Genomic DNA, 27,387 nt, shown 5'->3' with positions numbered 1-27,387 from the left:
TGAGTTTTACGATGCAGTGTTTATTAAGTCAGTGGGCGAAGGCAAATGGTTAATTATGCTACAAGTTGACGCAAATTTATGGCCAACTAATCAATTGATTGTTGTTAATTGATAACCGATGTGATAACATAAGGTCCACATATAGAAGAAATTCCTCACATCCGCAATACCTCGAAATTTCCATGACAACTACTTTGAGCTATTATCACAAAAACTCTATGAATGGGGTACTTTTTTTTTAGAATTACTGGGTGCATTACCATAAATTTTATCAGTTACTTGGCTCGATGTCCATCAAATTAAATTTAAATTTATACTTTAATCTATATACTTGTGTTGTGTGTGTAAAAAAATAGATTTATTAAAAAAAAAATGAAATGAAGGCAAAGCTGTCCTTCTGTCTAGATCCTCACCAGAACCTCGTAGTTCTCCAGACGCACCTCCTCGCCACCGAATGGGATGTAGATGCAGCCGTGCGAGGGATGAATCTTGCCCACACTCAAGCTGTCGCAGTAGATGGCCCTGCCGACATAGAGGGGCTCACCGTCGACATTCGGACCGGAGGACAGGGCTCCGGGAGCCACATTTCCGTGCGAGGCCGGAACCCAACGGAATCCGGATCCCGTCAGCACCTGGACATCGGTGAGCTCATGCTCCGCCTGGGCATAGGCGGCATAGGCTTTACCCTTCGCCGGCACCACTTTGGCTGGCAGCAGATCACCATTGCGGAACACCCTGCCCACGTAGATGGTGTCCCCGTTGGAATCGTGCCCAGCAACCAGAGCGCCATTCGGAATATTTGTGGCGGTGGTGTCGATCCAGCGTTCCGGCTGGCACAGCACCTCGTAGGCAAAGATCTTCACCTCATCGGAATCGTAGGGAATGTACAGGCAGCCGTGTGAGGGATGCACCTTCCCCATGGTTAGGCTGCCGGCATGATAGCCCCTGCCCGCATACAGATACTCGCCGTCCACATTCCGGCCCACTTTGACGGCGCCCGGGGGCACCTCCCCGTTCTCCGCCGGCAGCCACTCGTAGTTGTAGCCGGAGAGCACCTCGTAGTTCTCCAACTCGTGCTCCTCGCGCGCATACGCCACGTAGGCCTTGCCCTTGTTGGGAATCACCTTCGCCGGCAGCATGTCGTTGGAGAAGAAGGCACGGCCCACGTAGATGGTGTCCCCGTCCGAATCGTGACCAGCCACTACGGCATTTGGCGGCACGCTGCCGTTGCTGAAGTGCATCCATCTGTGGTCTGGGGAATAATGGAAAAATGAAACGATTATTTATCAGCACTTCGAATGGTATAACTCTTTCAATTCGCGGCCTACCAAGTTGTTCATGGCAACTAGACTAGTTTATAAACTAAACTAGGCCATGTTATCCAAATAATATAGAGTAGGTTTATAATCAATCTTTATTAAGTTGCATCTCATAATATACTTTAAAAATTGGTAACTATTATTTATCATCCACTTGGTTAAATGTTTTTATTATTTGTTGTTCTGGCATCTTGGCCTTACGACCTATTTACCTGCCATTTTCTTGTCCGTTCTCCAGCAGCTCTGACTTTCAACTGTGAAAGTGTTCGATTTGATGGTCTTTTTGTGTTTCCGCCTCGATGTCGTTGATAGGGCTTATCGGGAATATACCTACACATGGCCAGATAAGAAGCCCGACCTTTAATGACTCAGATCTTGTCAAGCTCTTGTTGAATTTCTCACCGATTGGCCAATTTGAAGTAATGGGGCTTAACATCGAGAAACAGGCGAGTTTATTTTACTAACCCATATAGTGAAAGTAAATATTGCACTAGCAACGATACTAAATATTACTTATAGTTTAATTATATTTCGTTATAATTTATAAATTAAAAATTCTTTCGAATCGTCAAGAATGTGATTGCATTCATAATATCATAATGGTTATTATTTTTTTTTTTGCCGACAAACTTTCTCGCTTATTGTTAATTACACATAGTATATACAATTTCATGGAGCTGTAGTTAAACACAAAAAGTTTATTCCGCTTTTTAACGTACTGATAACAATAGCTTGTGCGTTTACAACTCGCGGTTAACCAGTTATCTCGTTTATTTGTAGTGCCACCTTTTCGAGTTGCCTTACATCCGCGCATGCATCTCCATTTATCCGCCCAATATTCGCCAATTTGAATGGGGGAATCGCTTGATCCTTTATTTATTCGCCACATTGCAACTTCTTGCGCGCGCTTTTCCGCTTTCCCGCTTTCCCACTTTTCCGCATTTCCACTCGCCCAGTCGTCCACGCACTCCACTTATTTAGTGGTCGCTGGCTTTGCAGTTCGTTTTCGTTCGTTTTCCTTTTGTTTTCCCCAGCATTGTTGCCTCTTTCAATGATTTTTCTTGTTTTGCCTTTCAAGTGGATCACTGTTATTTTTGTTTGCATTTTCGCCCATTTACAACTATTTAAACAAGGGAAAACGTGGAAAACTGGGCGCAAAAGTTAAGAGGGGCTGCTGAAATTGCTGTGCAACGCAACGTTTGCACCTGTTTACAGTGGCTCGTGAATTCCCCCAATGAGGGGTTGGGCTGTGGGGTGGCATTATTAAGCTTTCTGGTTTTCCCACGATTTCCCAGCAGCTTTGCGCGCTCCGCACTCGAGCAAACCAACTAACCAGAGATAAGTCTAACTTGACTTCAAACTGGGTAAACAAGCCGCATTCTCGAAATACGCAAAAATGTTGCAGATTATAATACTTTAAATCAACTTTGTTCGGTTTTCGTTGTGTATCTTCTTTTTGTGGCTATGATGTTTTTATGCCACTGCAGCCTAATGAATTTGTTTTCGCCCAGCCAGGCTCCACTACTCCATTGGGCTTTGTGCAACGTTTTAACCTCATTTTGGCCTCTTTATTTTCAACCCCCCCACCCCTTTCATTTCACTGTTTGGCCAACTTAATTTCAGCTAATACATTTTAATCATTTCCACAGTACCTCGAACTAAATGCCCTCCTTCATTAACCCCTTGCTGCCCCAACCCATCTATCTGTCACGCTTTCCGCTCTCGATTCGCATCCGTTCTCCATGGGTCCTTATTTGCTGGTTATCCTGTTCTGGTCGCTTTGCTTGTCCTTGTCCACACTGTGAAAAATAAAGTTGCCACACCTGATGGGAGATTAACAAAGCTAATCAGTTCTCATTTTGATAAGAATACTACAACTCTACCACTTTTAAATTTAATTGTGTGAGTTAATAATCCAACTTTATCTAGGTCTTAAAATGCATATTCCCAGTTTTTTGCAGTGCATCTTCTATTGCAGGGCCAGTTGCAGTCGCGGTTTCGCTTTCTGGCCACACAATGCGGCAGTTTTTCGAGGGTAGCCAGGTGCGGCGAACGCAGGGGGGTTGCTTCTGGGCTAGGTGCATCCTGGTTTCAGGGCCCATCGCCGTGGGTCACATCCAGACGCACACATCCATATGTATGTAAGTGTGGATCCATGCATGGACTCGCGCTGTCTAGTCGTCGCCGGTCACTCACGTGGGTCTGCGGTTGCGACTGGTCTGGCTTTGGCTTTGGGTTTGGGTTTGGATTCCTCCTCCCTCGCACTGCTCCGCCGTATCAGCTAAGGGTGCAGAAGCAGCGCCAACGCTTACATAACCCGCAGGAACCAGCCCCCTAACCCTTGGGCCACGCCCACGCAACACTGGTAACATCAACAAACCAAAGCCAACCGAAATGTGGAGCATTCAGTGGATTTAATGGTGCATCGTTGTTGTCCAGCACTTTAAGATGGTTCAGCTTTAAAAGAGGGGGGGCTGCGGTCAGGGGGAGGGGATGGGTTTGGGGAGCACTTAATGGCAGTCATCTGGTAATACGTAATTAGGGGCGGGGTTTGAACTGCAGCCAGAGCTTAAAGTCTCATCAACGAGTCCGGCAATTTCAATTGTTGCCCAGGACTTTTTGCAATTGGCATAACCAATGAGGCGGTTGGTTGAGAGGGGGGAGTGGGGGTTTTGGCTGAAATGGGGGACTTTTTAAATAAAAGGGGGAAACGGGTGGCTAAAAAGCTGGGTAGTCACTAAACTAAACTGCAATGTGTGTGTGTTTGTGTGTCCTGGGACCATTTATGATTTGTGAAAAGTTTCGTGTGCACCGAGCGATGCGGTTTCATTGCCAGCCACGCCCCCTTCCACGCCCCTGTTAAAAGGCCCCAGCAGAAGCAACTTTTATGCACCAACTGTGTAAATTATTTACCGAAAGTGCTTTAAGCACCCCACAAATCAGGCCCCATAATCGAACATTTAACATTAAAACTGAGCTTCAGAATCGTTTCAAAACCAATCTGTTTTAAAATATTTAACTAAGCTGAGCAAAATAGGAACTAGATAATAGTTCTGGGCTTCTTCTATGTTTACAATTTAATTTTGGACACAACTTAACCTTTACTTAATATTAAACTTCCGGTTAACTTTTGCCAAAAAAGGCAGACTATTTCACTATATTTAAGAACTCCTGCTGTTCACTGACTAATCACAGCTGGCAAGGATCAAAATGCTGCTGCCTTTTGGGAGGATCCACCACCAATCTCGGCACAAAAGGGAACTTTTAATTATACACCACCCCGCCTCCCTCCACCACCACGCACTCGACTTCGCTTTTCCGGGCATATCCTGGCAGTTTCCATTTCCCGGCTCATTGCGAAACTTCTGAGCGCAACTTGAAAGGCAAAATGGGGAAAAGTGGAGTGCGGAAAAGCGAAGAAGTGAGAGGGGGGAGAGGGGGATAGGGATATGGCATTTTACAGCTTGATTTCCATTTGCCCATTGGCTCTTTGTTTGTTTGCTGGCCTCTTTCTCTGTGGGTTTTTCCATGACCAGCAGATTCAACTGGTGTCGGCTTGCTGCGACTAATAAACAAACAAAATTATAACTATTTATGCCACATATACAAACTTGATCTCTTAATGGTAAAAAAAATACAAAGAAATATAATGTAGATTGGAATTTGAGCTACTTGTATTTCCATTGAAAAGTTAATACTATTTAACCTTGTATAATTAACAATCGATACTGAAAAATGATAATAAATATTGCCTGAGTATTTATTTATATATCTCTTTTCCAAGTGGCTTCAGTAATTAGGGAAATTCCTCTTTTGGAAATTGGTAGGGCTAAGAAGCAAACACCTCCCCCTCCTTGTTAACCCTTTAACAACATTTTCGGCAATAAAAACAAGTTTATTGCCGCACCCCCATGAATATTTGTCTTTGTAGCTAAACTTTTTGTCCCCAAGGAGCAATCGTCAGAAAATGTGTTTCATTGTAGTTTATTTCTTTCGCAGCTAGTTTGTAGTTGTATAAGTTCAAAAAAAAGTTGCGAATAAAAAAGGGATTAATGGAGTTTACGCAGAATTTCGGCGGCTGGGTTCAAATTGGGCGCGCTTAACATATGTGGCCGTGCTTTAAGTGCTTTTTGATGAGACTTGCCACGAATTTGGATCGTAAACTGAGGTATTTAAGACTTGTTCCACTTCTGCTAGGAAATGATCTTAAATATGTTTAAATATCAGTTCAAATACATAATTTTAAATCCATTTCATATAAAATATGGCTAGTTAAGTATAGAAAAAAAAAATGTAAGTAAAGGCATTTACCTTTGACTCATTTTTAGAGCTGACCACTCAGCTCGTCGTCGAAATCGGAGGTGGGTGGCGTGTCCTTGACATCCGCCCGCACCGTGTACTCCTTCTCGTTGACACTGTAGTAGATGTTGAAGTACCTGCCCGACTGGATCCTCATGGCAAGGTAGCCACTCTGGCCGCGATCCTTGGCCGTCCGCTGGTAGATCACATGTCCGCTGCTCAGGGTTACGCGCACCTCCTGCGAACCATCCTCGTTCTTCCGGGCATTCTGCCGCACGATCTGCACCAGCTGCGTCCTCAGTGGATTGGAACTGGGCTTCAGGCCCGGCAGCTGAATGAGCGGCTCACAGCGGCAATTGAGCTTCTGGGTGAGCGGGCATGTGGTCTGGGGATTGGATGACGAGCCGAGCAGTTGTCCCGGCACCGCGGCCACCGGTGCCACTGCACCCAGACCCAGGTTGCCCAGATTCAGGCCGCCCAGAGTGCCGAAGCCGCCGTTTAGCGAACCGAGTCCCAGGCCGTTGATCAAATTGGGCAGACCACCCACCCAGGTTCCGATAAGTGGAAGATTCTGGCTAAACTGTGGCAGCCAGCCGGACTGCGGCTGCTGGCTCTGGGCATTCGAACTGGAGGCCACAGGAGTCACCACCGTGATCGGCTGCAATGGCTGCAGGGGCTGCAGTTGCTGCAGTGGCGGCAATTGCTGGAGGGGCGGCAGTTGCTGCAGCGGAGGATTCACATTAAGGCCATCGAAGAAAACGGGATAGTTGCCGCTGGAACCAGACAGGCTGCTCTGGCCACCATTGGCAGCCTGGGAATACGATTAAGAGGAAAGGAAATGGTTTAAAATGAATTGGTTTCACTTAAAATCTACACTTAAGTTTGCCAAGACTATTTTTCGCAATAGACTTTTCCAAGCAATAGTCAATAATCACTTACCAATTGGCGTTTGTCTCGTCGTTCCAAGGACTCCATAGCATCGTCCTTTTCCATGGATTTTTCAGTGGAAGTGGGCATGGGTTCCCTTGTGCTTGCCGTCGTTGTTGTGGTCAAAGCCAGTCCAAAAGTAATGGCAGCCATAAAGATGGTAAGACTTAGAATGTTGGCCATGTTTGTTTTTCCCTTCAATTGTATTTTTTAAATATATATTTTTTGTATTTTGTAAGGATTGTTCTTTATCAGAGTTAGCTTTGAGTTGCTTTGCTGTTGTGACCAGGTTCGCCACTTCTTATATATGATTTTTGTGGTCATATTGCGATATTAAATGATATTTTGGGGTGCAGTGAATTGAACCAGATTTGCCAAGAATCAAAATGGTGATCAAAAACTCGCTTTACTCACACAAAATGTGGGTCAACATTTAATAACGGCCATATACTTATTTATATATTCCTGCAAAATTACAGCATCTTCATTTGAATGCTTATGGAACTTAAATTCAATATTCACTCATGCACTTATTGACTAACATACAATGCCAATACAATGGATCTGCAGGTGTCCATTAATTTTCCAAACTTGTGCAATTAATTTACCAAGCGAATTCAAACAAATTGCTTACCTTTACTCCCCCATTGTTTGCCAATTTTATCCTAATTAATTCCTCATACATTGCACACGCCTAAGCTAGCAATCTTTGCCTCCCGATTTACTTACTCAACAAATGGCACACCACTTGTATGCCCATCAATTGGGCATTGCTTATGGATTTTAGAAGATATATTAGATTTAGGATTTTATTTTGAAAATTCGAAAAAAATCGCTATGAGGGAAATGTCATTAAATATGCCGGCACATAAAAATACACAGTAGCTATATAACTTTTTGACAAATTGCCTGGGGCTCGCCATGTCCAGCGGCCAAAATCAAATCAAATTAAATTTGTGCCAACAAAACAGGAAGAAAAAGAAGAGGAAACGCAAAATGCGGGTTGGCTGGCGGAAAATGTTTCGTTTGCTTGGAAATTTCGTAGTAAGATTTTAAATTTTCCCAAAGGCAAGAGAAGGAAACTAAGAAAGAAGTGGAGTGAAATGAACAAGTTGCTTGACAGCCGCTTGCTGTTGCGGACTCATAAATCAAAAACTTTTTTGACAAATTGCACATTAAAGACGCCTTTGGTTCAATTAAATAGAAATTGAATTAAATTATAAAGCTGCCTGCCCTTGAAAACGTGCAAAAAATCAGAACCAGAAATATGATCGAAATAAGCAGCCAAAATGATTCAAAGTGTTAACCGGTTTGTCGAGCAAAAAGTCTTAAAAATAATACTTTAAAACGTTAAACAGCTTTTATGGCACAAAGGTAAAGAAGACAAAGAAGTTCAGGAAAATAATTTAAAAAATAACTAGTAAACCTTATAAAAATATCACTTAAAGCAGTGCAAGTTACATTTTTAATTTTGTAAATGAAGCACAAGTTCTAAATAAAAACACAGACGGTAACTGAACCAATGAACTTCGATCACCCCTGGAACAAACAAACTGCGAACCAAATACCCATTAGCACATTTACGAGCTCACACACAATGTGGCGATTATAAAGATTTTTACAATCCTGCATCTGAGCTCCTTTTCCTCACTCCTCTCGCCATTCATTCAGTTGTACATATGTTTATTTACCGATTTTCATCATCTTTCGGTTTTACATGATCATATAGTGATGCATTTTAACCCTTGGCTGCTGAAGGGGGTGATAAGAGTATTTAACATTCTTGGTGATTGAAAAGTAGAAATACAAACGGAAGGCAACGCTGCGTATGCGTAATGTGAGGAACTATAAATGTTTTGGGGTATAATAACTCTTGCTTGAAAATTATACATTATTAAACATTTTTCTAAATAATATTACTGGCTTAAAAAAGCTAAAAATTATTCCCAGCTTAAACGTAGCAAAAAATTAAAAATTTAAAGACATACACTGCGTATGAGTAATATTCTTTGCAAGCAATTAAGATAATCGCATTATTTACTTTTATGTTACAAATTAGATAATGCGATTATATTGAATACTAAAAAGCCATGATTTGTGCCAAATTATTTTTTGCTCAACATTATTTAATTCACGGGTTAAGTCCGCTTTGGCTGTTTATTGTGGGCCCTTCTCCAAAGTGGCCGTTTCAAAGCCAGCTTATTTGCCGTTCTGGCGCATAACGGTATTGTACATGTATAATGCATATATATATATTCCCGATGTCTAGAGTGCAGCCGACGATAATGGTGATGATGATGACGATGATGATGATTCAGTCAACTTGAATTCTGCTGCAGCCTGCAGCGACTGACTGCCTTTGATTCGTATAAATACAAGTCCGGGCCTTTTGGCAGCGTGCAAAAGGCAAGGAAAAGCGCCCGCAGACATGTCATCAAACAGAATCCGGCCGGAGTTGGTCCTCCTGCAGCTGCTGCTACTGGCGGCCACACTAATCCCTTTGCTGCAGGCCGGGATAGTTACAGCACCGTACTCCGAATCGGATTCGGATTTGGATTCGGATCCGGACACCACCGCCACCACCATCGCCACCACCGACAACTACAACCCGCATGCGGAGGAGCTGCAACTGGAATCGGAGACGGAGGCCACTGCTGCTCAAGTGGATGGCCAACGCATCGACTGCAAATTGACTTTCGATGCGGCGACAATGGACTCGTTAGGCTGCCACAATGAGGGGGCGTTGCCGGAGAGGGGGGCGTTACCAGGCAGTGGTAATAAGCCGGTGGAGGAGATGCCTGCGGCAAATCCGGACTGGCGGCGCCACTTGAAGTCCCCGGACAGTCAGCCCATCTATGAATTACAATTGGTTGTTTGGCCCACTGACATCGAGGATGGTGATGACTTCAGTCCACCGCTGGCCACCACAACAACAACAGAAGCAACAACAACGACAGCTAGGACCACTAGAGCCACCAGTAGCACCACTAGCACCACCCCCAAGCCCACCCAAATTGGGACACCTATTGAGCAAATATGGCCATTGTACGAGGATCAATTGGTTGTATTTCCGCAAATGGACTTTGAAGAGGAGAATCTTGATTATTTCTTCGACGAAGTGCCACCACCCACTTCACCGACCACCGGTCGCCCGGTGACCACCAGTCATCCCACGGGAACGCCCACTCCCACGCCCATTTACGTTGTGCAAAACTATCACGTTATACACCCCAATGGCACCGAGGAGTACAAGTGAGTGGATTGCCATTAATTAAGCAAAACAAAACAAATATTCAAACTAAATGCAAATTAAGGTTTTTGGATATATATACACATATAATTTTGTTAAACACAGAAAATACCCTATAATCAATCATATAAATATTCCCAATAAAATATGTTGCCAAATCCCCCAGATTGGTGATGAGCAACGGCCTGGTGAACTACAAGAAGCTGTACTCCAAGAAAGTGGGTGACCGGCTGATCAACGTGCAGGAGGGCTACAATTCGGTGCCCATTCCCGGACCCAAAAACCAAATCCAGACGCAGTACTACATTGCCGACGAGCGGGGCTACAATGTCTATAGAAGTGAGTGTGTCCAGAGTTGCCATCAATAGTGATTGTATATTCCATTTTCCATTTTCCATTTTCCCACGCCCCTCCTGCCGCCCGCGCAGTCGAGCTCCACTATCACCAGCCAGGGTTGCCCAAACATTTGCATTACAAAGCCACAAAAGCGACCAATATGTGAATGAGGATGGGCAGGATTTCCAGCTGGCGGCACAGTGGTGCTAACCACTAGCCACACTAAGTAAACATATATATATTTTTTTTGCATTTTTTTTTATAACTTATTTTAGCTGAAGAGTTGCCAATAAATTGTAAAGAAAACTGGTCGTATTTTTATTTAGTTTTTGCTTGTGAAATGAAACAACATTTTTTTAAATAGATTAAACTGGCATTTATACGAAGATATATTTGTATCTTTTTTCTGCGTTGTTTGCATATATTTATAAAATGTATAAGTATTTATTTATTATAATTTTTCGACCCAATGTTCACTTTGTTGGGGGCAAACAAATGGCGAAATAAAATGTAGAGCCCACAAAATGATTTGCAGTGTTTTTATTTTGTTTGTCTGTCGCTTTTGGTGTTACGTATATGTTTTTTGTTTTTCCGTTTTTTGTCCATTGCTGGCAGGTTTGTATTTTGTTTTTTCACTATTTTTATTTCACCAGATTCTGCAAACACCCAATGTTGTTGTTGTTAAGCCCGATTTCTATTCTATTTGCTGTTGCTTTCTCAATCGCAGTGCTACTGATTGCCATCTTCGGTGGCTGCTGTGCAGTTGCTGCACTGAGAGAAAAATTTGTGGATATATATAATATAATATAATAATAATAAGATAATATTGCTAAGATTGAGATGTTTTGGTACATTTGATGTATGCCTTAATAGGGAAGTAAAAATGAAAGTAAGTTATGATAACAAGTTTCAGTATTTAGCCATATAAATTAATTGAATAAAATATGTTTTTAGTTTTAGCATTAGTTTTAGCTTTATTAATGTAAAATGCATAGCTGTACATTATATTGATTTATTTTATTCCCTTAATTTATAGCTTTTTATTGAATTATAGCTTTTTATTACCTATATTATACATTATTCTAACAATCAGTTTGAGTTTCTCTCAGTGCACGCTGTTTTCGCACTTAAAAAACCCGTGGGCAGTCGAGGGTTAAGGGCAGTGGCAAGGATGATGCTGATGATGCCATTTAGATGCATATCAAAGTATTTCACTTTTGCCCAATCCTTTTGGCATTTTTGCATACATATGTACGTATTTATTTATTTATTTATTTACTTTTTGCCTTCTGCTGTAGCTGCTGGCAATGTCTTTGTTGTTTCTTTCAATTGTAGTTTATGGCTTTTTCTTTGCCTCGATTTTCCACCCCGCTCCCCCTCCTCTACCGCATTTTCCCTGTTTGTTGTTTATGCCGCAAAGTTTTCTTGGTCCTTGGGCGTCAGCCTGTTGGCAGCTGTGCAAAGTTCCTTTTTGGGTCTCGGCTTATGATTATTTAAATTCATGTCCGACCTTACTTTATCGGTTTGCCCCGATTTCCATGATTTTCCCAGAATATGTAGCTAAATATTTATATATGGGTTATCTGACAATTAAATTGGAACACGACTTTTCCATTTTTACAGAATCTTAAAAAGTTGTAGATATATTTTGCAATATACATATGTACATTTTGTATCAATAGTACACATATATCCCTAGAATATCTACTTGTAAATAAAGTGATATAAATACTAAAACTGGCTTGCAAGCACTCGATTTTCCTGGGCTCACCATCTCCCCCCCCATCTGTTTCCCCCCCTCTCAAATCTTTGGCAGAGCTCTCCTTGTTTTCCATTGTTTATTTGGGTTATTTTTCAGTTTGCAGCTCGTATATCCGTTCCTTGTCGTCTTGGCCGTACGTCGTTCCTTTTACGGCCTTTGTAATTATCACTTTAATGAACTTTGCTAGTTTGATAGCGCACCTCGCCAAAGGTAGCATCCCCATCCCCCCCCTCTCTACCAGATACCCGCAATGGGGCTAATGAGTGAGATGGCAGCACCCGGGGGAAGAAAGAGAAGGCCGCTGAGGCGGCGGAAAGAGAGACTGCGATTGCTACGTGCACGAGCGGCTCTCGCTTTCTCCTTCCCGCGCTTGGTGCTCCTGTAGTTTTTATTAAGGAATAAAATTAGTGAGCGCGTGCCGGGAACGCCAAAAATGCCAGTTGCAGTTCGTCCTTTTGCTTTCCTTCGTCCTTTCGCTCCCATTTGTAGACCCATTCTTGCGCTCTAAAGGAAACGGAAATGGATGGCGAAAGTCTCGGGAGCACTGAAAGAAATGGACTTAAATGGGCGTTTTAATAACCAACTAATGGGTATCATTATGGGTATTCATATTCGTTGCTCTAAGATTAGAAGGGTATATCTGTGATGTGGCAAGGTATGTAACAGCTAAATGTGGCATTTATAAAAAAATAAAATTATTAAAGCGGAAGTGGCCAAAAATTATAGATTTCTTACTCTGAGCAGTTAAAATACTTTATTTTCTATACCTAATAAATTATAGTCCTATATTTGCACTGTATACCTATGCTTAGATATTTTATTCCACTAAATGTGGCTAATTTTTCCAGGAATATCACTTTTTATTTAATTTCTTATTTTGTGTTACACTACCACTTTTTTTTCAGTGCATTTCAGACGGACTGAGTTCAAGTTGAGCCAACGAAACACTGACTGCAACAGAGGCCGAAAGTTATGCGAAGCGAATGTGCGCAAAATAATGCAAGATAAACGCGCCAATTTCCATGAGAAGTAAACGAACAACAAATTCGCAGGCGGAAGAATCGTGGAGCCAAGTGGGTTTTAATGGGGAGAGCCAAGTGGTGGAGCACCAAAAAAAAAAAAAATAATAATAATAATAAAAACGGAAATACTAATAATGCTACTCGTAGAAAGAAAACAATTGCACTTAATATTGAAAAACAATTTAGGCCTTTCAAGTGCAATTTGCTGCTAAACTGCAACATACAATTTGCACTAAATTTAGCTTAATGCCCAAATATGTTGGCAAACCAATTATGAAATATATATAATTTAGAAATTAATTGATAAATTTGCACTGGGTGAACTGTGTGAGAAATGAATGCAAGGATTAATTAACGAGCGATTACACAAGGATCATGCTTAAATCAGCCGAATGCCGAATTACATACATACATCGTGTTCAGCGAAATAAAACCCCAAAATGTTTGAATGTGCCAAATGGAAAATGCCCGGAAAAGTGGTCGAGCAATGAAAATGGCTGCGAAGCGAAACGAAATGAAAATACAAATTGAAATGCAGCAAAGTCGCCAGCGTTGTCGTGGTTTATTTTCCAGCGCCACGGCAATTAATCATAAAAGCAGATTTTAACACGAGCTGACTTTATGCCATATAGTATATATATCATATGCACACATACATACAAACATACATCGCTTCTTCAGCTCGAACAATCCATGAAGTGCGCAAAATATCTTGTAATGTGTTTATCAATGTGTGCGTATGGCCATGGAACATGGGATCGTCGTCCTGTGTGTTCCGGATTCGGCAACTCAGTTCCAGAGGACTCCTTGCCGCGGCCAGCGAATAAATTCATTGATTTAACAAATAGCTTCGTGTTCATTTAAAACCAAAGAGGCAGAGCAACAAAAAACAAAAAAAAATTAACTGAAATTACGCCTTTTTGCGGGCAACAAAAGAGCGTGCATTTATATGCATATACTATATGTTAAATGTTTTTTATATGCATTATTATGCTGCTACTAACCTGGTCAAAATTCTGCTCGTTCGCAATGCTCTTAGTGGATTTTCGTTAAAAATTTAAATTAAATCCACCGTTGTTGTGCGGCTGGCGCTTCCCTTTGTCCTGCTGTTTTTTTTTGTTTGTATTCTTGTCGCCCGATTTTCTGGTAAGCACATTTTTTATTGGCTAAAGCGAAAATAATTGGTCGGACTTCACTTAATGTATGCCCACAAAACAAGTGGCTCGAATCGAGTATCTCTCTTGTTCAAGTTGACGAGCGGCAATTTGTGGTGATTTTTAAATATTTATAAGGGCACTTATTTGCTGATTTAGTTTAGTCGGTTTTTTTTTCAGCTTTCGATCGATTGATGAGCATTAATTATTTAATTAGCACTCGTGGTGGAGTAAAGAATGTTGCACAAATGTTTTTAGTTCGCATATTATTCATTTGGCTGTTTATTGGTCTGTTTTTTTTTATTTTAATTACACAAAATATGGTTAAGATATCCAAACCAGCAGTTAGCCCAAAATTCCTCATATATTTCAACATAAATTGCTGGGCCCCAATTCAATTTGGAATGTTAATTCTCTGCCAGGAAATTCGGCCGCAATGCCAGTTGAATTTAATCCGCTCCCAATAAAGTAATTCCAACTGCAAAGTTCGCAAATAACTAAAAAAAAATGTGCGAAATTTGTGCAAATTCAAAAGGAAGAAGGTGCACACGAGTTCATAGCATAATTTGCGGCGTGCATGCTAAAATAATGAATTTCCGCTTGCATAAACAAAGGAGTGTGGCCAAAGGAGTTAGTTAGACAGGATCTTGGCGGACAACTTGTGCCTGGCAATTCCATTAGAGCAGCAGCAACAAAAAAATAAAAATAATAGTTGGGAAAAAAGAACGCAGCGAAGGAATGCAATTAGCTTGCACTTCATAATTGACTCAGGGCTGCAGTTGAGCTGGCTCCACACAGTGCTCCTCTCTAAAATGATTCGTTGTGTTTTTCCGGCTCTCGAGTGTGCCCAGCTTGATTTCTGAGCGCTTTGCCATATTTTCGTTTTTAATGAACCATTTTCTGGTTCATTTGACTGCGCTAAGCCCAGCCCTATGATAATTTCATTTCCTCGCTTTTCTTGCTCGTTTTTGTGATGGTTAACTGCCAGGATGCGGTGTCCTGTGTCCGCTGTCCGCTGTCCTTTTCCCCTGCTTTTTTTTGGTGTGTTTGCAGGATCTCGCAGCCTTTTGCTGCGGTCGCTGATGAACTGCACACATCAGCCGGCACGGCACCCACCGGCAACGACAAACAACAGCAATGTCCTTTTGCCACATCCTGTCCACCCACACACCTGCCATGTGTCCCGTGTCCTGCGTCCTTTGGGAGGTGTCACCCCGCCAGCCGCACCCCGCTAAACGCGACTTTCGCTGCTTAAAAGCCATTTTTGCATTTTATATTTAATTTTTTTCGCCATCCTTTTTCGACACGCCCCCCACCTGCGCCCTCAACGGGTGTGCCGCAATGCTTATCCCTTTTTTTCGCATACCCTTTGAAAGGGGTAGCCTGCATTCTATGTTAACTTCAAGCAGCTAGTAGAAACATTCGAAAATATTTGTAAAAGTTTATAATATTTGAAACAGTACTGCAATGTGTTTTTATGCTGAAAATAGTAAATAAATACTTTTAAGGAAATCAATATGGATTAAATGTAGCATCAACAAAAAATGTTTATTAAATTATAAAATTAAATGGTAATTTTTTTTCGATTTTCATAGATAATATCCATAGGTAACTTAATGCGGCTTCGTTTTAGTGTGTTTTTATCTATGGTCAGGCCAAGTTAATTTTGGTCCTTGCTCATTTTTTGCGTCCTTTCCACCTCTGTTTATTCTTCATCCTTTGGCTTTGGCTTACTTATTTTTTTCCGTCGCCATTTTCGCTTTTTTTCGCTGTTTGTTGCTGTTGCCGCAGCATGCAAACATTTTGTAGCCGCTTCCTGGGCAACTGGGGGCGTGGCAAAAAGGAGGCCCATGTCCTAGTTAAACTTTGCCTGCTTTGTCACATTTGCAATATTTATTGCCTTTTGATTATATTTCAGGCGAGCGAGGAAAAATATTTATATTTTTTTTGGGCTGGCATTTACGATTCGGCTGATGTGAATTTAATGGAAAAAAAGAAAACTGGAATGGGTTATGGCATTGACATTGAACTGATGGGCAGGGGAATGGGAAATTTCTCATGGTTTCCCTTTAATCAAGTCGAAGTTTTTCAAGAATTTATACTCCCTTTATGCGCTCTTTTTTTTCCTGTTTTTTTCCTGTTACTCAGTTGCTGGATTGTTCATCTCTTTAATAAGCGTCAAAGTTAACAAAGTTGCAACTTAACTTTTTCCCTTGTATTTGGCTTTATTCCATTCTTATTTTCCGTTCCATTGCCCCTCGCCTCAATCCATTTCGCCGGCTTTTTCTTCCCGGACAAGATTTGTAAAGTTTCATTGATAATTTTAACGACTCCCGGCTACATGTGTTCGTCCTGCAGGAAGTCGGAAAGTGGAAAAGCGAGAAAAGCGGCAAAGCCTTAGTTCTGGAGGGGATTTCGAAAGGGGATTGCCGGTTCGTGTTGAACTGCAAAGGCACTTTAAGTACTTGGCCAAAGTTGGTTTTATTGTGTTTTTTTCGTAATACAATACACGAACTGTGCAGTCCACACTTAAACGAAACTGAGCAAGAGACACTCTAATTACTGATGATTTCAAATAGACTTTCTATTTAAATTGTATAAATTAAGTAGACTATTCATTTTATTATAAATATACTACGCCTTTTGTGAACCCAAATTGTTTTAATCAAAATGCCAATTTACCATGACTTTCGGCACTTTTCATTAACATCAAAATTGAGTGTAAATAGTTGAAGTTTGCTTGCACAAAATAAATTGAAATATATTATTATTTCGAAATGCTGGCATCAGCAATGCCGTCGCATTCAATTACGCATAACGATTGCAGAGTTAATTTTTATAAAATGTACGCAAATAGAGAGCTGGCCAAGAGCATCTAGCTATTTGCCTAACCAACCCGTTTTGCCTCCTTTCATTTTTATTTTCTTAAGTTTCGTGGCTTTTCCTTTGGATTTATCTTGGGGTCTGTGGAGCCGAGCTCCTCAATGCGAACAGTGGCAAGCCATCGAGTCAAGTGTCGAAGGCCACGAACCACCTGCCCCAACCGCCCACATTGCCACCCGTTTTTCACCCATTTTCCAACCGCGTGCCACCCACTTTGGCCACCCACTTTCCATCGCCTTTTCTTCGGCTTAGCAAAGCAGCGAAGCAAGTATTGCTTTCATTGCAACCAAAAGCTTGCGCTTCTGCAATTTCCTTTTTAATCCAATTTATTTTTGTTTGTCTTGATTAGCAAAATATTCTGCGATTTAAGTCCTTAATGTTCGTTTTCTCTTTGGCAAACAGGCGCGTATTTCATCTTCAGTTATTTAATCATTATTCTTATGCAACACTTGGCTTAATCTGATTTGAAATCAATTTCAATTTTACGAGCACACAAATCATGCTTTATTTTTTGCCGAGGGTCCAGCAATTAAGCTGGTCCATTGCAATCCGATCTCAAGATGATTTTTTATGGCCTTTTATGTTTTATGGCTTAATAGTCGGCCAAAAACCAAAAAAAAACAAGCAGCTGCCAGTTGAATTCATTCCGCAAGTCAGCCGAGCGTTGAACTCGTTTCCCAGGTATCCTGTCGGCACTTAATAAATTTATGATGAACCTTCGCACACTCGAGAGCTGCGAATCGGAGATTCCATTCCATTTCGTTTCAAATCGCTGCTGCGTGAAACACAAAGTCTTACACTTCAAATGAAAAAAATTTTTCTATTTTACAGATATAAAGAGGGAGATATATACCATAGATACATACATATATACGCAGATACATAGACATATAAAGACAGTTACATAGATACTTAGATATATAAAGATAGAAACATTTATTCTACGGCACAGAATATAATTGATGAATAAAATAATTATGTTGGCAATAAATGATTTTATTGTTTATTAAAATTTTTTTTCTAATTTATCAATTTTTTTGTTTTTTTCTAAAAATAGCCTATAGCCTTTTTCTCTGTGCACTGGACATTTTCTTGTTTGGTTTCGTTTTCGTTTCTTAATTGCCCTCGGCCCGAGAACCTCGCCAAAAATGTGTTAAAAATGCAAAAATATGGCCAGATATCCAATATATATACAAATATATACAAATATATGTGTATATACATATATATAACCCCAGGGTGGCGAGGGGCCGCCCTGCACTTGTATGTTTTATTGCCCGAAACGCTTTGTGGTAAATTTATTGCCAAATTGTCGGCGACTTTCGAAAAATCGCGAAATCTTCGCAACGAACTCTGTTAAAGGGGCTGGAGGCGCGAAGGGGCGTGTACAACAATAAAAAAAAGATCCACAAAACAGCTACAAACAACTGGAAACATCTTCAATAATAAATTCATAATTTTTCGCTGCTTTGCCTTAATAAATTTTTATTATTTTTTAATCCCATTTCATTGAACACAACAAAAATGTGGACAGAAATTAAATGCATAATAATATAATACGAGTAGTCGGGGGCACAAAATTAAAAAAAAAAGATAAGGTATAAAAAACGATGTAGGGAGCCAATAATAATAATGGGCATGGTGTGCAATTACGAACTCTCAGTAGCGGCCCCTACGATTTGTCCCCGCCCCCCGGGGCGTGGTCGTCGTGATGGAGGGGTTGCCATGGACATCCAGACGGGATTGGTACTGGGATTGGGACTGGGAACTGGAGACGCCATCGGATGCCGCGGATGCCGCAGATGCCTCGCTGACCATGGGCACCTCGATGGAGCGCGGCAGATTGGGATATTCCTGCGGCGTGATCGCTGTGGGCGTACCAAAATAATATAATTTAATATAAACCAGATTCGAGTGGAGGGAGGGCTATCTGTGCTTTTGGGCTGGAAATAATCGACGGCGTGTTTGCGTGTCTTATTAATTTTCGCTGAAAGAGTTGCGATAATGGTTGGCTCGTTTACATTAATCATTTTACTCGTGGTCAATGAAAATGAAAACCCTAATTCGTGTGCTCTCATTCGAAATTATCGATCTAGTGTATCAAATATAAAAAAAATTGTAACAAAGTACTCAAATCATATCCTATTCCTATGAAAATTTGCTTATTTATGTTTGCTTTTCTACTTTTATACCAGATAATACATAAAATATTTATAAGAATAAAAGTCCCTTGCTATCACTTTAAAATTCTTTGTGATCACTTCACACCGAAAAGCGATAAGCAATTTGCGATACTTACACTGATTCTGTCGATAGCCAAACTGATCGGCATTGTAGAACACGGTGATGTAACGCCCGTCGGTCATCCGATAGGCATAGTAGCCCACGACCATCAGGGTCTTCACATCGTTGATTTTAACGAAATATCCGCGTTCATAGCGAGCTGTTCCATCGTCCAACTCGAACCGATACTCGTAGCTGCCGTCGGGGTATCGGTTATCGAATCGATCTAGTAATCGCGCACTGGGCGCCGACTCTTTGATCTGCTGGGCGGAAATGAGGGTGGCGCTGAGCAGGAATATGGCGAGCAGGATCGAACCGGAAGTGGCCATTTTAACTCGGATCGGTGCAAATGTGTGTGTGTGTGGATGTATGGATGTAATGTGATTTATGGGTGGTGGTGGGATGTGTGGGATGTTTGGGCTACGCAGGTGGACTGTGTGTGTGCTGTCGCGCGTTGTTTTCTTAGCGGTTTAATTCGGAAACAGTGTAACTTTGGCTTTTTATAGTCGCCATCGAGAAGGCAGCGAGGCGAGCAGCGAGGCGAGCAACGCAGTCGGCGGCGACCGAGGCAGCGAAGATCTTCAGCCTGAGCGGCGGGATATCCGAAAGGGTGACTGAGAGCCAAATACACGGCTAGAAAAGGAGTTGCCCCGTTTAACCATGCACAATCCTCGCAGTAAGCCAGCTATTATAGTGACTGCATTCCAAAATAATTAGATATTTCTTATCAGGCTTCTTTTTATTTTATTTGTATCTATCAAAAGTCATGAAATAATTTTATATTATTTAAATATTTATATGTAGAATATAATGCAGAAAACGTTCCTTTTTCGCTCAGTGCACGCACATCTCTCTGAGCCATTGCCGTCAAAAATTCTCGACGCTTAATCATATAAAAAAAATCTTAATTTCATCTACTTACACACATGCTTATCGGTGTGCCCAGCTCAATGGGTTAAAGGGGGCGGTTGGGGCGGGGCAGGGGCTGGACAGGTTGCTAACTGGGCAATTTGGTTGCGCCTCTTTTGTGTGTTTGCTTTTGGCGCTGTTCGCACGGCCGCCAAATTGCTCACAATGGGTTAACAGGGGGTTTCGGTAGGTGGCTAAAGTGGGGATTCCGGGGGTTAAGGTGGAAAGGGGCGGGTTCGTTCAAGGGGGCGGATGAGGCGGAAAGGGCGTGGGGCAAAGCAATCACAGTTCGAAACTGATACGGCAGACATAATCGATTTGCAGTCAATTGATGGATGGCCAGGGAATCGCTACAAAGTGCCTTTTGTGCTAACCGCGGAGAATGGCTGTTCAACAACTAATAGGCAATTAAATTCATGTCTTTATTAGGCTGTAGAAAATATGTTTTTTTTTAATTTTTTATATATATAAAGACTGAAGTGAGGAGTAGGTTTCTTTATCATCCCAATCTCTATTGTTGCTTTCTATGCTTAATATACTATTATATTAAAGCTAATAAGCTGGTGTAATGATTTATAAAAATTGTATAACATTAAGCTAAATATATTTATGGTTTAATACATAAAGATATAAAGGAAGCGGATCCTTAGATTGCAGCCCACGGTGCTGGGCAGCAGCTAAAAATACTACAATTCTTGCACCCTACAATTTGGCCAGCCAGTACGTGCCGCCTGTCATCGTTACGGCAGCGTATTCCGAGCGGTGAAGATGCAACACCAGGGGCGGCACAGGATCGGAACGGTGGATGACAGAAGGGGGGTAGACATGGAGCAGCAGGAGCGAACGAGGCGAGCGTCCTGTGGCCAATTAGGGCTAATTTATGATTTCAATCATTTCTTAATTGCATTTAATGTGCAGCGATTTAGCGAACACAGGCCTGGGATCTGGCCAGCTGAATGCCAGGGGCGACCAGGGGGTGGGGGGAAATGGCCCCACTTGGTCAGTCGGCCAAAGTTAATGATGTGCAATTGAGCCGGGGAGTCGGGGAGCCGAGAAAGCCCAGGAAGCCCAGGAAACGCAGGAGCTCAGGGACAGCGAAACTTATCGGTTAGTGTTGCTCGGGGGCAGCTGTCAATATGTCGACACGGACTTATCGCCGTTTAATTAATTTGCGCACACCTCAAAGGTCATGCCGGTGCATTAAGGCCCAGTCACCTCTTAAGCAGATAGCATTTATGAAATTATTTAATATTTTTTGCTTCTTATTTTAGCCGCATTGTTTTGCATTTTTTCGCGGCATCCGGCGCAGATTTATAGCCAAGTCGCAGTGACAGCACAGTGACAAGCGCAGTCACAGTCGCTCAGTCAGTTTGCCACTCTGTCAGTTAGTCACTCTGTCAGTTTGTCACTTTGTCAGTGTGTCAGTCGGGCGGCCAGAAGTGGCGCGCTAAACTTGCCAAAGTGGCAACAGATACATCAGGCACTTCCTTCATCCTGGCGCAAACTGATTTATTTATAAACGTATTTTATCTCTGGCTGTGACAAAGCATTCATTTCGCATTCCGGCCAGGCGAACAAAAGGCGATGCTCGGCAGCAGAAATTAAAATACAAAAGTGCAAAATGTTTGCCAAACTTGTTGCGCCCATCGAGACAGAGAAACAAAATGTGCGTGCTTATTCAAAATAAATCAAAAGGATTTCGTTTATCCCACGTATCAGTTTAAATTCTTCCAATACTTGTATAGACTATATAGAAATCACTTCTTGCATTGTGCTAGCCAAACAATATGCCTTATTTTTTCTCCGTGTAGCTGCAAAAAGAGCAGTGGTGGCCCCAAGGGGGCGGTGTTGAGTTGAGGTGCCTCATCAGCAAGGTCATTTGTTTTGTCTGTCGATGGACAAAGACAGCATCCAAAAAAGAGTCAACAGGAGAAGAAGGAAGATCTGGCTGCTGTGCAGTCGTGACAGGAAGCGATTCCTGGTAGTGTTGCCACTGCACAGCGAGAAATAGTCGAGTATTACTATTATTTATGTACCTAAAATATAGATATATCACTTAAATTTCTTAGCTATTAGGAATATTTCTTACTATCTTTCTGCTTATCCTGAGTTGATAAGGATCAACTAATTTACTTTTTTTCTGCGAGTGCAGTTGTCTGTGATGCTAAATGGTTGAGACAACAACGCTGTTTGTCATTACCGTGCGTTGGTTATTTTTGGGCAGGATGCAGTTTTCCCCCGGCAGCAGCAACATCAATGGGCACGGAGCAGCAGGAGGTGCTGCCCGCCCGGTTTGTCTTGCTCCGTAGGTGTCAGTTGGTGGGGACCCTCAACATTCTGTTGACGACGTGCCGCAGCTTTCAGCACGCAACGAAATGGTGGCACCGTGGGCAAAACTGGAAGAAACTACAACAATTTAGTTATATATATGTAGCTTCTGGAGAAAAGAATCATTCTTAAGATAACATAGCGCTGGTAATTGGTTTAAACACTTGTAGTTAAGTAGTTAATAGATTCAGTAACTTATAACTTCTCCCGTCAGTATGAGATTCCCTAGTTGATACTGCTCTTTCCGACTTATTTGTGTGTCAAAACTTGTCACAAACTTCTGTCAAACTTCATAGCCATACCCCACTGTACCACCACGGCAATTTCTCGCAAGTGAATCTACAGCTGCGGCAATGAAATGGCCCAAAAAAGTAAGCCCAGCTAAGATACAGATACAGATAAACACACGGCGCTGTAGCTGCGCCTGAACCGTCTGAATCGGACAAAGTTACACACAAATAACGTATAAAAGTGGCTTATAAAACAAAATTTGTATGAATGGTCCATGTAGCGCTGCCTGCTACGTGACATGACATCTCCGAGATACAACTTGTTGTGGACCCTCTTGCTTACACCTCCCACCACCGACCTCACACTCCCCCCAAAAAAAAAACTTCGGGCTCCTCTGGAATAGCTACCTTTTGGTCTGGCCTGGTCTGGTCTGGAGCACTTTGCCCACTTTTTTGCGGCTTTGAGTCTGCTGCCTGTTGCCGGCAATGGAATAATTCCCATCAAATCACGTCCCGCCCTCTCCCCTTTTTATTTTTTCTGTTTTATTCCTCTTTTTTTTTATGCGGTGCTCTTCAAAACTCAGATACAGATTTCTGCTGCTTTTCCTTCTGGCTTGTGCGTTGTGTTTTTTTTATGTGATATGCGGAGCATCTCAAAACAATTTGTAAGACTTAAGCTGAGTTTGTTTGGTGTCTTGCATAAATTATAAAATCCGCAAGCTGAGTGCCTGTGCAAAATAAAAAACAGCAATGATAAACAAATACCGGGAAAAGGGAGCAGGGAAAGGGGCGTGCTAACAACGAAACTTGCTGCAGATACACAGAAAAAAAATTCAATTAGTCAATGATTAGTTTCTAGAAATGGATACAAAGGAGGAGAATCTCTGTTCTTGTTCTATTAGCAGGTGTTATCTAATTTGGAGCAGGTTTCTATGGCCTTTATAGTTTGTGCCATTGTTTTTACCATTTTTTCAAATATATAGAACTCATTTCTCTCTGTGGATAGAAGAGATTCCCGACAGATACATTTGTATCTCTCTATCTCGGTTTGCATAAATTTATTAAGCGGCTAAGCCAGGCCGAAATTCACAATTCTCAATTACCGAAAATATGGCAGAAAATCTGGTCAAAACGTTGCAATCGTGCGCTTTATCCTTCTAATGTGTATCTTACGGATGCGAGATGCGGACTCTCGACTAATCCGAGTCAATAAAATTCTAACCATAAAAAGGGGCCATTCCAGGCCAGTCATATACCCCACCCCCCATTTTGTGGGCCCCCTTTGCTCCCTTTTTAACCCACTTCCTGCCGGAATTTGCTGACCGTGGTCGAAATTGCAGCTGAGGTCCTCCCATTAAATCTACATTTTTGCGGACACCATGTGTGTGTGTGTGTGTGGTTGTGTATGTGTATGCGCCTTTGGTCACAATTGAAATTTACGCAGAGCCGCATTATTAATCTCAAGATTAGATGGAGTCTTGTTTTTGATAAACTGGAATACGAAATACCTAACCGTATGCATAAATAGAAATACATTAGTGGGGTAGAGAGTTCAGTGCTTCTCGTACAGTGGGAAAAATAAGTGGGATACATAAATTAAATATACATAAATGTAGTAAATGTAACAAACAATAGGAAGATTTGAGTATAGATTATATACGATAGTATTTAATTTAAATATTGTAATATGTAGTATGAAATCGATGTGATGGGTTGGCAGTTCTTTAAAGAATATTAGGATGATTAAATTTCATTTCCTAGATGCATAAAACATGTGTGCGTTTCTAGTGGCATTAAACATTTAAGCCCACTTTCTGAGAATGTTCCTATGTAGAATGTTTGCGGAACAAGCTCAGATATTATCCGATGAGTACCCCCCACCCCCCTCAGCCCTTCGCAGTCGTCTGGTTCGATGGTATGTGCCTCGTTTACTAAAAACCAACAAATATCTTAGCCATTTTTTAGAGCCAAACTCCGTTTGATTTCATTCCTTCCCTTTTTTTTGGCATTTCGTGTGTGCACTGTGTGTGTGTGTATGTGAACTCATTGTGCTTGGAGGTTTGATAACCCCGATATAAATCTGGAAAATGCCGCAGTCACTCACACACGCAGTTTCTGGACTGCTTTGGCTTCGTTTTGGCCAGGCTTTTTAGACTTGGCCGAATGAGTTTGGACGGACCTGGGGCTGAAGTTCAATGGCTGGCATACGGATTCGCATTCGCATTCGCATTCTCATTCAATTTGTGTGTTGGCGCTTTGAATTTTTCATGCGACACGTCAATTATGGCCATTACTCAATTTATTTATTTATTTTCCTATTTATTTATTTACAATACGGCGGCCGAACTCGATTTGGACATGGGTCAGGTCCCTGGAGGACCTCTATGAGTTATCCACTTCGTTGTTTTTCGTTGTTGTTTTGGCCGTCTGGAGAGTGCTCATGAAGATAAATTAATTTTGCCAAATGGGAAAATGATGGAGTTAAGGGTTAAGGGTCCGTGCGGATATTTACATATGTTTAATCCGGGACAAGGGTCATCGATGACCCATGGCACCTTATAAATAGCCACAAGTGCGTCAATTCAATTTGTGCACAGAAAAAAAAAATGCATACCTAAATTATAACTCATTGCTATAAAAAGAAATATATAAACTTAAATTCTACGAACTTAATTTCTTTCTGTGCCGCACTGAGCACTCCCATTGAAATTGTGAAACATATTTTTGTGGGGTGTGCGTAATCCATCATATTGTGCGGATCCTGTCTGGAAAATGCTAATGTGCTTCTCACTGTTCTGGGACATTTCTGGGCGGGATGAGCTGCGAATCCGGTGCAAAGTCCATTCAATCTTCATTCCCAATGCCGCTGCTTTTATGGAGCTTCACGTGGCTGAGTGTGGTAAATGTGTAAACTTTGATGCAGGCGACGCACATAAAATTAAGAAAAGAACTGGGCGAAATGGGATTGGGTGGATTGGTCGGATTGCAGCCAAGGTTATGCCTTTTGCCCAGAGATGGCGCCGTGACTCACGCTGGCCCATCGATCCGCCCCCCAATCAGGACACAAAAAAACATATCCCGCCCGCATTCACATTCACATTCGCATTCGCATTGGTTCATCCATTCATTCATTCAGCCATTTGCACACTCAATTCATTCACACGCCCGAGGAGCTGGAGGTCCTGCCATTCATTACGTGGGCATGGCTGAATCGTAAATACAAAACGGACCAAGGACAGCGAAGGGAAACCGGAGATGGTGAGAGGGTGAGAGGGGGGCTAAAGGAGCGGCTAAAAGGACCAAGCCGAATCCCGGGCCCGCATTGGATTAGTAGCGAAATGAATAGCTGCAGTTATCCTGCCACAAAACCCTGTCCCAATTCACTTGACACTCACAGAAAATATAGAAATATGAATATATGTGAATATATTCATCTATTAAAGTGGCAGTAGTGATAAAGTAGCAGTACGTATATCCATATCCATCTCACATACTAATTAATTGAATTTTGCAATGTGTGCCCTTTCTTCAACATTTTCTCGCAGTGCACTCTGCATTTTACGAGCATATGTGCACCTGGTTGCGGGCGAGTGGAGCGGCGAAGGCGAAGGTAAGCAGTCGAGTTGAGTCTTACAGGAACATGCAGTTGGTTGGTGGGTAATGGCAGGGCCAGAGATGGAGAAGTTTTATGAATGCTCACCGATTTGCCGCCAACAAATCTCCGCCTGGCATCGCCTTTTCACCAGTGCGGCCACCCAATTTGGGGCGTTTTTCCAGAAACCATTTAAATTGAAACCGGGCAAAGCCAGCAGCGCACCAAAGGCACCACAAAAGACAGCCGGCAGGCAGCTGGCAAATTGAGGCTCGAATGTGTTTTTGTCAGCCGCCTCATAATGTCTCATCTTTTGGCCATCACACACACGGTGCTTTTGGTCTTTGGCCCCTTTGGGCCATTGAAAATGGCTATGACACCTCTAAACTATTTGAAATTGCTTCAAATGGACCTCGTTCCGGTGTCTGAACACGATGTAATTTCGTAGCAATACACTAGCAAGAACATTTTCGCTTTTAAAAAAATAACTTGTTCACACATGAACACGAATATATTTAAAGACTTACAATTTTGGGCTCCGTTCATATCTTATGTAAATGAATCGAGAGCGATAAATTATATTTAGGATTTTGTTATCTAAGGCGACATGGGTGCATTGCTCAAAAACATGTAATTTAAGTGCACACTACATGAGTCAGTCACTTGAGATCGTTCCCCGCCTCCTAAAATAGTCCCTTAGTGGGAGACCACAGATAAGGTCCTCGCCGCTCAAGATAGGCAGATGTGCCCGAGCGTGGGACCTCGATAAGGCGGGGACTATTTACTTAGGCCTCTGCGTAGGCCATTTACTTTAAGATGCGATTCTCATGTCACCTATTTAAACCGAAGATATTTCCAAATAAAAGCAGTTTCTTACAAAAACTCAACGAGTAAAGTCTTCTTATTTGGGATTTTACATTTGGTCAATCGAGCCTTTAATCGACTCTGCAGTTTCCCCCTACCAAAGGTAAGGAACTCAGAGAAAGGCCAGCTCCTTTAAGCATCTTACAGCTAAAGGTAGCAAAAATAAGTGACTCTTGTTTCCCCCTACCAAAGGTAAGGAACAGAGTATAAATATAAAAAGCAAAAAGAT

General features: G+C 41.9%; 4 protein-coding genes across 4 annotated transcripts; 1 reads left to right on the top strand and 3 right to left on the bottom strand.

Annotated features, from left to right (window-relative positions):
• Positions 1–1,614, bottom strand: LOC6740109. The gene is made up of 2 exons (XM_002076958.3): positions 1,532–1,614; positions 1–1,252 (listed from the first exon to the last, which is right to left on the bottom strand). Exons 1-2 carry the CDS (start codon positions 1,536–1,538, stop codon positions 402–404), a joined length of 858 nt encoding a protein of 285 aa, XP_002076994.1. The 5' UTR covers positions 1,539–1,614; the 3' UTR covers positions 1–401.
• A 4,013-nt stretch (positions 1,615–5,627) lies between these two features.
• Positions 5,628–6,734, bottom strand: LOC6740110. The gene is made up of 2 exons (XM_002076957.4): positions 6,558–6,734; positions 5,628–6,429 (listed from the first exon to the last, which is right to left on the bottom strand). The coding sequence occupies exons 1-2, from the start codon at positions 6,726–6,728 to the stop codon at positions 5,644–5,646; spliced, it is 957 nt and encodes a 318-aa protein (XP_002076993.2). The 5' UTR covers positions 6,729–6,734; the 3' UTR covers positions 5,628–5,643.
• Positions 6,735–8,750: 2,016 nt separating this feature from the next.
• LOC6740111 lies at positions 8,751–10,499 on the top strand. The gene is made up of 3 exons (XM_039297304.2): positions 8,751–9,797; positions 9,962–10,134; positions 10,224–10,499. The coding sequence occupies exons 1-3, from the start codon at positions 8,974–8,976 to the stop codon at positions 10,295–10,297; spliced, it is 1,071 nt and encodes a 356-aa protein (XP_039153238.1). The 5' UTR covers positions 8,751–8,973; the 3' UTR covers positions 10,298–10,499.
• Positions 10,500–18,409: 7,910 nt separating this feature from the next.
• On the bottom strand, positions 18,410–19,706 carry LOC6725873 (larval cuticle protein 16/17). The gene is made up of 2 exons (XM_002106833.3): positions 19,252–19,706; positions 18,410–18,820 (listed from the first exon to the last, which is right to left on the bottom strand). Exons 1-2 carry the CDS (start codon positions 19,562–19,564, stop codon positions 18,612–18,614), a joined length of 522 nt encoding a protein of 173 aa, XP_002106869.1. The 5' UTR covers positions 19,565–19,706; the 3' UTR covers positions 18,410–18,611.
• Between the last annotated feature and the right edge of the window lie 7,681 nt (positions 19,707–27,387).

Source organism: Drosophila simulans, chromosome X (genome assembly GCF_016746395.2).
Source record: "Drosophila simulans strain w501 chromosome X, Prin_Dsim_3.1, whole genome shotgun sequence".
In the NCBI taxonomy this organism is placed as follows: domain Eukaryota; kingdom Metazoa; phylum Arthropoda; class Insecta; order Diptera; family Drosophilidae; genus Drosophila; species Drosophila simulans.
Note: the sequence above shows the minus strand (reverse complement) of the source record. Positions and strands in the feature narration are given on the sequence as shown.

Coding starts and splice junctions, on each gene's coding strand:
- LOC6740110 (XM_002076957.4), bottom strand. CDS start 6,728: ATGGCCAACATTCTAAGTCTTACCATCTTTATGGCTGCCATTACTTTT. Junction 6,430..6,557: donor GACGAGACAAACGCCAATTG/GTAAGTGATTAT, acceptor TCGTATTCCCAG/GCTGCCAATGGTGGCCAGAG.
- LOC6740111 (XM_039297304.2), top strand. CDS start 8,974: ATGTCATCAAACAGAATCCGGCCGGAGTTGGTCCTCCTGCAGCTGCTG. Junction 9,798..9,961: donor AATGGCACCGAGGAGTACAA/GTGAGTGGATTG, acceptor CAAATCCCCCAG/ATTGGTGATGAGCAACGGCC. Junction 10,135..10,223: donor GGGCTACAATGTCTATAGAA/GTGAGTGTGTCC, acceptor CCGCCCGCGCAG/TCGAGCTCCACTATCACCAG.
- LOC6725873 (XM_002106833.3), bottom strand. CDS start 19,564: ATGGCCACTTCCGGTTCGATCCTGCTCGCCATATTCCTGCTCAGCGCC. Junction 18,821..19,251: donor TGGCTATCGACAGAATCAGT/GTAAGTATCGCA, acceptor GTACGCCCACAG/CGATCACGCCGCAGGAATAT.